Source organism: Neopsephotus bourkii, unplaced genomic scaffold, assembly GCF_033783945.1.
Source record: "Neopsephotus bourkii isolate Nb327-2 ecotype Australia unplaced genomic scaffold, CSIRO-AGI_Nbou_v1 NB_1417, whole genome shotgun sequence".
In the NCBI taxonomy this organism is placed as follows: domain Eukaryota; kingdom Metazoa; phylum Chordata; class Aves; order Psittaciformes; family Psittacidae; genus Neopsephotus; species Neopsephotus bourkii.
The window spans coordinates 22,202-35,112 of record NW_026901894.1 but is presented as its reverse complement, the minus strand read 5'-3'; the positions used below and the strand labels follow the sequence as shown (position 1 = coordinate 35,112).

General features: G+C 50.1%; 1 protein-coding gene across 3 annotated transcripts in view; it reads left to right on the top strand.

The window, feature by feature from the left end:
- Nucleotides 1–11,437, top strand: part of ELMO1 (engulfment and cell motility 1) — a 223,971-nt gene extending 212,534 nt beyond the window's left edge. For all 3 annotated transcript variants that reach the window (XM_061367972.1, XM_061367971.1, XM_061367973.1), the window contains 2 exons: nucleotides 6,674–6,751; nucleotides 11,183–11,437. In XM_061367972.1, coding sequence (XP_061223956.1) covers nucleotides 6,674–6,751; nucleotides 11,183–11,383 — 279 coding nt within the window. In that variant the 3' untranslated portion in view covers nucleotides 11,384–11,437. The remainder of the gene's footprint in view (nucleotides 1–6,673; nucleotides 6,752–11,182) is intronic.
- Nucleotides 11,438–12,911: the final 1,474 nt, after the last annotated feature.

Genomic DNA, 12,911 nt, shown 5'->3' with positions numbered 1-12,911 from the left:
TTTATGTCTGAGATAAGGTACTGGGACAGCCTACCCTCCTTTATGTCTGAGATAAGGTACTGGGACAGGCTACCCTCCTTTATGTCTGAGATAAGGTACTGGGACAGGCTACCCTCCTTTATGTCTGAGATAAGGTACTGGGACAGGCTACCCTCCCCCTTATGTCTGAGATAAGGTACTGGGACAGGCTACCCTCCTTTATGCTGAGATAAGGTACTGGGACAGGCTACCCTCCTTTATGTCTGAGATAAGGTACTGGGACAGGCTACCCTCCTTTATGTCTGAGATAAGGTACTGGGACAGCACCCCCAAAAAACACACACCCCCACAAAAACACACTACCCTCCTTTATGTCTGAGATAAGGTACTGGGACAGGCTACCCTCCTTTATGTGTGAGATAAGGTACTGGGACAGGCTACCCTCCTTTATGTGTGAGATAAGGTACTGGGACAGGCTACCCTCCTTTATGTCTGAGATAAGGTACTGGGACAGGCTACCCTCCTTTATGTCTGAGATAAGGTACAAACCCCACACAAAACAAACCACCAACAACCAAAAACTGGGACAGGCTACCCTCCTTTATGTCTGAGATAAGGTACTGGGACAGGCTACCCTCCTTTATGTCTGAGATAAGGTACTGGGACAGCCTACCCTCCTTTATGTCTGAGATAAGGTACTGGGACAGGCTACCCTCCTTTATGTCTGAGATAAGGTACTGGGACAGGCTACCCTCCTTTATGTTGAGATAAGGTACTGGGACAGGACTCCTTTATGTCTGAGATAAGGTACTGGGACACCCTCCTTTATGTGTGAGATAAGGTACTGGGACAGGCTACCCTCCTTTATGTCTGAGATAAGGAATGGGACAGGCTACCCTCCTTTATGTTGAGATAAGGTACTGGGACAGGCTACCCTCCTTTATGTCTGAGATAAGGTACTGGGACAGGCTACCCTCCTTTATGTGTGAGATAAGGTACTGGGACAGGCTACCCTCCTTTATGTCTGAGATAAGGTACTGGGACAGGCTACCCTCCTTTATGTCTGAGATAAGGTACTGGGACAGGCTACCCTCCTTTATGTCTGAGATAAGGTACTGAACACCCCCACCAAAAACACAACCCCAAAAACGGACAGGCTACCCTCCTTTATGTGTGAGATAAGGTACTGGCAGGCTACCCTCCTTTATGTTGAGATAAGGTACTGGAAGGACTCCTTCACGTCTGAGATAAGGTACTGGACAGCTACCCTCCTTTATGTTGGTAGGATGGAAGCAGCAGGGGATTTTCCTTTATGTCTGAGATAAGGTACTGGGACAGGCTACCCTCCTTTATGTCTGAGATAAGGTACTGGGACAGGCATTTTCCTCCTTTATGTCTGAGATAAGGTACTGGGACAGGCTACCCTCCTTTATGTCTGAGATAAGGTACTGGGACAGGCTACCCTCCTTTATGTCTGAGATAAGGTACTGGGACAGGCTACCCTCCTTTATGTCTGAGATAAGGTACTGGGACAGGCTACCCTCCTTTATGTCTGAGATAAGGTACTGGGACAGGCTACCCTCCTTTATGTGTGAGATAAGGTACTGGGACAGGCTACCCTCCTTTATGTCTGAGATAAGGTACTGGGACAGGCTACCCTCCTTTATGTCTGAGATAAGGTACTGGGACAGGCTACCCTCCTTTATGTCTGAGATAAGGTACTGGGACAGGCTACCCTCCTTTATGTCTGAGATAAGGTACTGGGACAGGCTACCCTCCTTTATGTGTGAGATAAGGTACTGGGACAGGCTACCCTCCTTTATGTGTGAGATAAGGTACTGGGACAGGCTGCCCTCCTTCACTCAGGTTTCATGGCAGATGCGCATCGTGATGGCCCCAGAGATAGTCTTGGGTAGTGATGCCTTCCACCTGTAAGGCAAAGCAGCTCTGACTGCTGTTCCAGAGCACACCAGCAGTGACTGTAGGTGCCTACTCCCGTACTGTCTCTGATAAACAACCAGTTTATTCCACCTGTATTCTCTGGTGGGCTGACGTTCAGGGAGCACTGGCACATGCTGGAATTGCTGTTAATGTCCAGCTGATGGCATCTTCAGGTCCAGGCAGGTAGAAATGTAACTGCCAGCAAACGCTGGGCATCTAATGAGGTGAAACAAGGGTTGCTTCAGAGTGCATTTGGGAGAGAACATGTAGGAGACAATGGTCAGCTTGAATTGGATTTGCGCTACCTTTGGGTTTGAGATGGAGAGCTGTGAGCTGACAGTAGGACTCCGGTTGTACAGCACCACAACCTAGCAGAGTTTCTGTTGGTAGGAATTGCCACCACAGCGAGGCGAAATCAGTCCTGAGCTAAGTGTGACATCTTGAATGGTTAAGGTCTTCATACCGTGCTGTATGAGGTGTGTTCATGAGTGTTCTATCAGGCCATGCTGTTTGACCGTACGAGAGGGAGTGAGGCTCTAATGCTGCTCACTCTGACCCAGAAGCACGCCCTGAGGTGGGGGAACCAGCTCAGAGGGTTGGAATAAGAATCTCTAATTCCCTGAGACTGAGCCGTTTTGGGCCCAACAAGAAAGAGATTTTGATGAACAGAATGAAGAGCTCCTGCTCCAACACATAGATATGCAGAGCATCTTGGGTTGCTTTAAGCCTCTCAGGATACTGTCATCTCCTTTCAGCATTGGCTTTACATGGCTGGAAAGGAAGAAGTCAAGCCACGCAAGTAGGAATAATGCCAAGGGTATTGTTCCACGCTGGTTTTCTGAATCAGGGTGCTAACACACACAATAGATGGCATACAACCCCTACCACATGTACCAGCAGCAGCATTTGGCTGGGGCATTTATGTGATGCATATAAAATAGTTCCAGTGTTTCCTTGTCTCAGCACTCATGTGTCCACACAAAAAGGAATGATAGGAAGATGGAAAGCAGTGGGTGGCAGTGATGGAAATGTGTCATTTCCAGTTCCAGTGATGGAAATGTGTCATCTTTATGGAGCAGGAATGTCTAGGTAGTGTTTAATGCTAAATAGCAGTGCTGCGGATCCCTTTGTGCTCTGCTGTCCCCATTGCCCCTTTTCCTCAGGTGGAATCGGTGGGACTCACATAAAGCTTGTGGCTGAGGATGTGAAGATGAGGAGCTGATAGGTACCATGGCTGGAGCATTCCATCTGTGAGCAGGCAGTCGTAGCTGTGATGGGTTTGCCATTTCTGGTGTGATTCCCTGTCTCTTCCCCTGGGAATCCCAGAACCCCTGACATCAGCTGTCATCCCAGTCAAGCCATCATGCTCATTACTGCAGTTGCTTAACTGACATCACAGCAAGAACAGGTCATGGTTTGCAGAGCATCCAGTTAACGTGGAGTGCGCAATGGAACCCAAAGGCGGCAGACACAGAATGCAGTTGGCCTGAGTTTGCTGCATGAAACCCTTCACTTCCTGAGCTTTCATTATCAGTGCTGTATTCCTTGAGAGGCCTTTTCCCCCTGTGCTTCCTTGGCGCACGTACAATGAGCACCTTCATGTTTATGCATTGGCAGCCAAGGAAGCGTGGCACAATGCCGCTGCTCCGAGCACAGCTGGAATGGGCAGCGTGTCCCTAACAAAGGCCTCAGCATCTCTTCATCTGCCAGCACGTGGCCGTTATCCTTCCTGTGGGACCACTTAGACATAAATAAGAGTTAAGCTGCATTGGAATTTGCATGCACCTGAAGCTGAACGACTCGACAGGACCAGTCCTGAACCCACTGTTGTTCATTTGCTTGCATTTTTCAGTCAGATTTCATTTTAAAGTCCTTCTTTCTGACTCTTGAGTAATATTAATAGATTTCAAGGACACAAAATGCAGTAGATTCTGCAGCCCTCGAAACAGAGCATGAGAGAAGGACTTGGAGAAAACACTGCCATGGATTTCTAAGTGTTCTCCTATCATCTGTTATTTGCTGATGCGGCACTTCAGGCTTGGTGCCATTCTGCTCAGCAGAAATGGTTCTGCTCCCTTCCGTGTGGAATGCAGCTTCTCTTCTCTTTTATTTCACATTGGTTGAACAAGTTCCTTGCCTTATCCTTTTATGGATAATCCTAATTAGATGTAAGCAAGAAAATCTTCATTACGAGGGTGCTGAGGCGCTGGCACAGGGTGCCCAGAGAAGCTGTGGCTGCCCCATCCCTGGCAGTGCTCAAGGCCAGGTTGGACACAGGGGCTTGGAGCAAGCTGCTCCAGTGGAAGGGGTCCCTGCCCGTGGAAGGGGTCCCTGCCCATAGCAGGGATTGGAGCTGGAGGGGCTTTAAGGTCCCTTCAACCCAAACCAGGCTGGGGTTCTCTGGGGAGGATCTTCTGGCTCTGGCAAGCGAACTTAGCATGGTTATGGGCTCAGCCTTCAGCAGGCACAGCACAGGCCTTTAGAGGCTGCTGGTGACAGGGCAGGCAGAGAGCAGTGAGATCATTCCAGCTTCATGGGATCACCCAGCCACAGGGACCTGAACTGCCTGTTCATCAACAGCAGCTTCTCTCTGGCCCACTGGAGACTGGGGAAGAGAGAAGCCCCAGGCGTGGGAAAGCAAGCTTTGCTTCACAGCACTTAGAGCTGCTTTCCCACAGTGTTGAGGCCAAGGAGTGGGAATTGCCCATCCAGCACGTGCAGAGGCTCCAGTTTCCTGTTTCCAGTGGATCCCAAGAGAGGGGCAGGTCGTGGGTCCCAGTGCTGCTGCCTTGGACAGCAGCTGGGGAAGGGCAGGGGTCTGATGTGTGTGAGGGGGGAAAGAGCTCAGGGCATTGAGGGGTGAGCTCAGCAGGTTGGGGTGGGAAGGGGGAGAGCAAAGGAAAGAGGGAAGGAGCAGGGTGGAAGGAGTGGGAGGGGGAAAGGACCAGAGAGGAGAAGAAACGGGTGGAAAATCCCTTTGGGAGGTGGGAGAGGAGAGGGAGGAGAGAGCCACAGATGGAGACTGACCGGTTTTCCTTCAGGAACTGCAGTGCCCCAGGGTTCCCTGGCATTGATGGGAACATGAAGGCCAGTTGAGGTGTCTGACAAGTCAACCACCAAGACCACCGTCAGTGCGGAGGGACCGTTGGCAACTGCAGCTCCTTTGGCTTCCATTCTCCTTGACAGCTTGCTGTGCAGGAGGTGGCAGAGATGCTGCACCTGGAAGCTGTTATCTCCTGAGCCTTTAATCTCCAGAGCAGCCAGCAAAGAACTGAACCGGACCCAGGGCTGCCAAGCTCCCACTTTGCCCCATTTAGTGCCCTAAATGCAGCCCTTTCCCATCCGCTGCCTGACTGGCAGTGCCCAGACCCGTGGCTCCCTGGGCCGCTCTTTCAGGCAGGGTTTCTCTCCCCTTTTCCTTTCTCTGAGATGAACAAAACATTCAAATCCTTGGGATTGCCCAGAGGGCAGGGGCCAGGCCTGGGGGGTGCTGGTGACCTCCTTGAATTCCAGGAGCATCAGAGCAGAGCACCCAGCACGAGCCCTTTTATCAGTGATGGGTTCTGCTTCCACAGCCTCAGCTGCATGGCTTGGCTTGTTCTGTCTGTCAGGGGTTCCTGACACCCTGCACGCAGGTAACGCCAGGGTTGGGTGGGCAGAGGTGGATCTGTTCCTGGAAGGAGGGACATCACTGTTAATAAGGTGTGGCTGGGAGACGGGGCTCAGACACTTGGGCTGTGTGAGCCGAGAGCCGTTTGCTTGCAGAGTGCATCAGCACTATTGGTGTCTGCAGCTTCCGTGGGGTTTAACCCAGACCTTCATCCTGTGGCCTGCCAGTACGGTGAGTTGGACCTGATAACGGGAGGAAACAAGAGCATCTCCCATGGGAAGCCTGGTCTCTGATCAGCCAGGGTTAGCCCCAGGGAGTCAGGCTCTGCTCTTCATTACACAGCTCAGGAATGAAACAACCCGTACTGAAATGCACAGAGCTGTGGCTGCTGCGGAGCAGGAGATAAGGGGTAGAAATGTAGCGAGATGGATATGCTGCAGTCCCCACGGGCGGGTCTTCCATTCCAGAACTGCTGGGTTTCCCCATGGGAGCCCAGGTGGCTTTTAGGGACTTGATGGATTCCCTTTGGCACCTCTGAGCTTCAGTGCTGGGGGGGAAGAGATGATCCTTTCCCTTTCCCGAGGTTCATTTGGTTCTCTGAGTAACTCAGTTCAGTTTGACTGAGGATGCTGATTCTAGTTCAGGGAGGAATAAAATGACAGAAATCCCTTGGGAATTAGTAATTCCATGCATTTTCAGCAGCGAGTGAAGCTGCCCCAGGAGACTGACTGCCCTGGCAAGGCTTTTGACGCAGGGAATCGAACCTGGCAGAGCTTTGGGAGTTGAATCTGTACAAATTGAAAGCAGCTATGGGTCTTTGCAAAGAGCTTGTAGCACACGGACTGTTGTGCCCTGTATTGACTGTGGTCCTCACCGTTGCCTAGCTCAGATTCGATCTCAAATCCATGGCTGAGTGAGCTGCAGGGTGTGATTCTGTTCTGACCGGAGCATCTGTGGTGGAGCTCTTGCTGTGCCCGTCTGTTGCCATCGTCTGGTCTAGCTTTGGCCAGGCAGGAGAGCAGAGAACCTGGTTTTCCACTTGGTTTGGGGAGTGATAGGTAGTGATAGGAAGGAAAGGCAGAGCTGAATGTATGGGTGCCCCTCTCATGCTGCACTAATGCCCATCCATTTGTGTTGTTCCAGGAGGTGCTAGAGCTTGCTTTCTCTATATTGTATGACTCGAGTGGGCAGCTGAACTTCATCGCTCCAGACAAGCACGAGGTAAGTCAAGCTCAGAATACAGACTCTGCTTTTGAAGCCCAGCAGACAGCTTCATGAGGACTTCAGGGCAGTTGCCTTGGCACATGGTGTGGGTCAGCCCAAATCTGAGCCATGTCTCCAGCAGAGGGATTAGAAGGGGAGCAGGACCTTCTGCAGTTTGCGTGCAGTCTCGTGAGCCGTGGAAGGAATGTGTTGTGTGTTGGTGCATCACAGAGCCCATGGGGTCTCAATGTAAGATCAGTGCTTCTAAGCCCTGCTGAAATATGAGCTGTAAAGAAGAGAAAGAAGAGAGCTTGGGCAAACCTGCAGCTCCTCAGGCCTTGCTCACCTTTTCCTGCTGTAGTAAAGATATGTCTTGCTCTGCTCTACTTTAGGCACTGGAGAGTCTTGCTGTGTGTTCGTTTCAGCGGACTTTAGCTCAATGCTGATGGCTTGCAAGCTCCTAAAGGATGCCTGCCATCCTCAGCTCATCTTGCTGGTGCCAGCAGGACCAAGTCATTGCGGGGTCTAGGTTTCAAAGTCTTGTGACCTGCAGAATGGCATAGCCCCGAATTCTTAGCTTAACATTGCTTAAGGTGATTCATGAGAGGTGATCATAGGATGTCCTGTCTATTGCATCGCCTCAGGGGAGCGTTGCAAAAGCAAGGCAGAATGACAGCCCCTTCACTGCTCCCTTCTCTTCCTTGAGAACACGAGGAAACGGGCATCTCTGCTTGTTGGGAAGTGGTGGAACTGATTTACCTGGTTATGTGGAAGCACTGGATGTGTCTCTCTCAAAGAGTTTCCAAGTAAAGATTTAGCAGAATGCACTATATTAAATATATATATATATATATATATAAGTTTTTCCTTCTTATTTCTAAAGCAGCAAGAGTTGGTGTTTGGTTTTGCATGCTTATTTTGTAGCATCACATCTGGTGTCAGTTCAGGACCTTGTGTTAAACCAGAGAAGATCGCATTAAACTGTCTTATACTGTAGTGCTGTTAGAGAGCATGAAGCGTATTTAGATACTCAGCCTCAGTATTTGCAAGTCTGGATTAAAACCTTCAGATCAGTGTTGATTTTGGGAGAGGAATAAGGCTCTGCTCATGTAAGATTTCCTGGGGATTCATGCTTGAGTGTCATTTCCAAGTGTGTTCATTCCAGAGCAGTATTTGCTGGTCAGTGTTTGTGTAAGAGGAACTAGCACAGGATTCCAGGGATAATGGGGCATTAGAGCTGAAGGTCTAAGCAAAGCATGGTTGTCTTCGTCCTCTGAACTGAACATATGTGAGATGCTTTCCAATATAGATTCTCCAGCAGCTGCATTCCAGACTGTTTCAGCTCAGAAGTGCAATTGGTCATGAGAATTAACACCTTTTCCAGCCACTTGTATCTCAAAGATAGCCTATTTGTGTGTATTTTAATGGCCTAAATGTTCAGAAACTGCTCCTGCCCCCCACGGACAGGCAGTAGCAGGGTGAGGTGCACTAACCCCATTGCTCTCGGCTGTGTTAACACACCTCTCAGTTCTCTTTTGATCTTGTACAGCCTATTTGAGACCAAAGGAATGCATTCAAACCCCCCCAGGCAGGCAGGGGCAGCCGCCTCTGCTGCTGTTTGACAGCTCCCAAGTGAATGCTCTTCCAAGGGCATCTCACTTCCTCTGTAGCATTCCATGGCCTGCAGAAGAGTCAGGTGGGGTTAAAGTAGATGTACAGGTGTTCAGAGCAAGCCCCCATAAGGAAAGGGAAGTAGCAATGTTATCTTCATCAACGTTATCTTCATCAACGTTATCTTCATCAATGTTATCTAACATGCAAGTAGCATGTTGTCTTCATCAGAGTAACGGGGGTGCCCGTCCATAGGAGAGCTAGTTTAGCAGCATGCCCAGCTTGGGAGATTTTACAGGTGACATCCCAAGAGTTGGAAAGGTTTGTGTGGATCACCAGGGATGCTGTTAGGATATGGCAGTTGGAAGTCAGACTTCCCGGGGGGGGTTAAGCACTTCTGCAGTCCTGGTGATTGTAGAGTGGGGTTGGAATGGAGGAGTTGAGTGTGTCCTGAAAACAAGGATTGACCTGGGATCATAGGATTCAGGTTGCAAGGGGCCTTGGGGTGTCCCAGGCCTGACCTCCTGCTCAGAACAGGACAGCAGTGAGCTCAGAGCAGGTTGCTTGGGGCTGCATTGGGATGGGTGAAGCCTGCACAACCTCCCTGGGTGCCTCCTTCCACTGAGTTGACTCCCAAGGCATGTCTTTGATAAAATCTCATTACTGGAACCAGTATCGTTGAGGTTTGGACCTCATCCTTGCACACTTGAGTTTGGCAATAGCTTCAGCCATCTGTTCAGGCTCAGTGCTAGCCAGAGGCTCCAGCACTGTGAGATCACGCCATCAGATTTGGTTTTCATTTCAGTACTAATAGCTGGTTTCAGCTGCACAGCAAAAAGGTGGATTCATCTTATCCTTGATTCTTGACAGAGGAACTGATGAGAGAGGCCATAATCAGATTCCTTTGGAGGCTGATGAAAATGAGTCTGTAGTAAATTAATTTTGCAGTGACTCTTCATCCGTTTGGCGTAGTGAAAAGGAGGAAGCTTCTGAATGGATGCCTCCACATTCTCATTAGGGTTTCTCTGTGCTCGAAACGTACAGGAGTGTAATTAACTGCACTTGCCAATACGGAGATTGGAGAGGAAGCCCCTTTTCCAGGCACTCATCCGAATTGTGTCCAGAGTTTGGTTTCTGTGGGCCCTGGATGGGTTGTGTGTGGGAGGAGAGGAGTGCGGTTCTGCTTCCTGGCCGAGCTCACTGAGCGGGTAATGGATGATGTGCGTCAGGGGCTGCATCTGTTGCATGGATGCTCTGCTCTCCTGTAACCTGAGCAGAGCCTTCTGCCTTTCTGTTCCTTTTCCTCATAGTGAATTCTGGGAAGACTTTCCCAAGGAAAGGTTTTAAGTCTGTCATGAAACAGATACAGCCTGTTCAACAATAATTACAGTTCTAGGCTAGGGTCTTTCTGTTCCTGGTATTCTGTGTGTGCTCCACTAAAACTGCATGCTTTGGAAGGCTTCAGAGACACACATTGACAGCCTGCAGTAGTCAGGCTCGGTTGTTTCTGTGGTACTTGTTAGCAGGGCAGCCTGAACCCTGAAGCTCTTCTATAGAGCTTATCTCATATTAAAACTGCAGCTTGGCTTAGCAGCACCCCGGGTGAAACCCTAGCTCTGTTACTGTTCCCTTACTGACTTAAATGGGTCAGCTTGTCACTTTGGATGCTGGAGTGTGTTAACCATCCCAATGCAAAGATGTGCCCTTTTTCTGGATGAAGGCTTACCCAAGAGGGGTTTTCTTTCTCTTCCTTAAAGCTAATCCTCGTTTCTGCCGTAGGATGAAGCCAGCCGCGGCTATCTTTAGACACGGTGGTGTCGTGTAGCAAACGGTCAGCTAAACCTGACATCCATTTCTTGGCGTGAAACCCAGCACAAGTGTTTGTAAGATAAAAATGCAGTTACCGCTGATTTAATTTCCTCCTGCAAACTGGGACACGAGTTCAGGATTGAGATCTTTATTTTTAGACCATAGCAGTTCAGTACTTGAATAAATGGCTTGTAGTCATAAATGGAAGTGACTTACTTGGTAGACATTGACTCTACATCACCAACCAGCCCCCCCGGGTTTGCTGCTGATTCTAAGTGGTTGTTCAGCCCGTGTTTATCACAGCTGCTGGGGAAGATGGCATCTCCTGTTAGGAAAAGGCTGACAGTAAGGTGGAGGGTTTAGAGCCCAGTTCAACATTGCAGCGTGTACACTTACACCGGGTAGCTCGGCATTTAATTGTCACGAAGGACGCAGCATTGTGGGTTTCACAGTAGGCTATTTTGTGTAAAATAAGGGTAAAGAAGGCATATATACATGAGAGCCCAGCTTTGTGTAGGTTGGTTGATGCCATTTAATCTATAGGAAAGCAAACCACAATAAGTCTAGGTAGCTGGTATAGGATTTCTTAAGCAGAGTTGAGGATTTTGTGTGGGATTCAGTTCACTTCACTTGGCTGTCATGGGATTAGATGAGTGCAAGGTAATTAGGTGGCTTCTGTAAGTACTGGGGAAAGAGAAGGGAAAAGAGAGGGGGAGAAGGAGAGCTCTCCAGAGGTTCACTTCCTTCTCCCATAACTACTGAAGAGTATTCAACAGGAACTTTGGAGGAGATGGCAAATCCTCAAGCAGCCAAGTGCTGTCATTGCTTCCCATTTAGTGGAATTGCTTCCTCGTTTTCTGAGCAGCTCAGTGGAACGTGCCCCCTTGTGCTGCCAGCTAGTAAAATAAACCAAGCTCTCTTTAGGTCCCTTGGTAAGTCCCAGTGTGAGCAGTAACTGGAGCGGGCCAGGCAAGCGGGTTGTGCACACACAATGTCTGTTAATGGTGGTTCTTCCCTTTTCCCGTGCAGTACTGTGTATGGACCGACGGGCTGAACGCCCTCCTGGGGAAGGACATGTTGAGTGACCTGACGCGGAACGACCTGGACACGCTGCTCAGCATGGAGATCAAGCTGCGCCTCCTGGACCTGGAGAACATACAGATCCCAGATGCTCCCCCGCCGATCCCAAAGGAGCCCAGCAACTACGACTTTGTTTATGACTGTAACTGAGGCTGCCCCTGAGACTGGCTCCGAAACTGGACATGTTGTAACTGGGGAGATACTGAGAAGTAAAGAAGAAGAGCGTGAGGAAAGACCAAGAAACCCACTTGTGCACCTTGGATTTCGGCTTTGGGGAGGGGTGTAGGAACACTTGCATCCCTCCCTGCTCCCTGCATCCCTTCCATCCCCATTCCCATCTTCCCCATTGCTTCTCCAAATCCACGTTGCTTTAATTAACTGATAATTGCAGGCCATCGGCCTTGCTCAAGGCAAGGATTTGCCACTAAAGAAGCACCCTCCCCAGGACTTTTTTTACGTTTTTAATACTGGAATCGAGGTTCTTCCCCTGAGGGACGCCGTTTCCCAGCTGCGTGCCTGTGACACCCGCGGGGCAGGGCTGAGGCTTTAACTGGAGCCAGGAGGGAGGTAGGGAGCAGGAGCAGAGCATTTCCCCAGGCACTCCCCAAGAGTCTCCTCACAACCGAGTCCAACGCGGTGGTGAATTTGGTTAACTGCTTCCCCACGCTTGCATCCCTCATTGCCCTGCCGCTGTTGCCACCGGCCATCACCATCCCGAGCGGAAAGGTCTGCAGGTGCTTGCTGTTCCATAGGCTGCAGTGCTGCTTTTCACTTCTTTTCCTCCCAGCTCTTGAACAGCCCCACACTAGCAGGTCGTCCACACCGACCGTGTCAGGAAGCCACCAGTGTGCCCCATCCCTCTGGCGTTCCCCAAGCCTCGGTTGCCTCTCCAACCGGCCTGTTGCTCTTCGAGGCGGTCGCTGTTTCCTGGGTCCAGGGTTCAGCAGTGCTTTCCCCAGGGGAATGACAAGCACCAGGCACCCGGGTTTACATCGTTCTCATTGCTGCAGTGTTAGAAACTTGCCAGGGGTTGTTTTGGTTTTGTACGGGTTCTAATTCCTTTATTTTCTTTTGCCAAACCAAGCTCCTATTTAATGAAACCCAATCCCATTGAGAGTGCTTCCGGAGGACGATGGTTTTACTTGATTTCCATTGGGAACGTTTGCCCTCATGGGAAAGAGAAATAGTATTTCCCTTCAACGTCACTGTTGAATAAAACTCTGAGTTGTGATGATTCTCGGAACTCTGTTTTTCTTCTGATGTTCCCTTTTATTCTCTGTGGTTCCTGGAAGTGTTTGGTGCAAAGAGGAGGGGGAAAGGTGGAACCTCTCTTATCTGCATCGGGTTTGATTCGCTTCCTCATCTGTTTGTGGTGATGAGGATGGGGTGCATCCGGAGCTCCCCATTGCCATGGGTGCATGAGCCTTCCTGTGGGAAGGGCCCTTTGTGAAGCCTGGAATCACAGCACCCCGATGTGCTCATGGCCGGTTTAAGGCTGCTGCCTTCACCGTGCTTGCTGGAGTAAGTGCCTGCCTCTGTTTCCTTTGCTGGGAGCACTTCTGGCTGCAGCAGGTTGGTACTGGGGAGGTTTGCTCCTTGCAGGATGCTTTCCCTCCCTCCTCGTGTTCTCTCTGAGCCCAGAACTGCTGGGTGAGACCCAGAGGAACCCCCCAGCCCT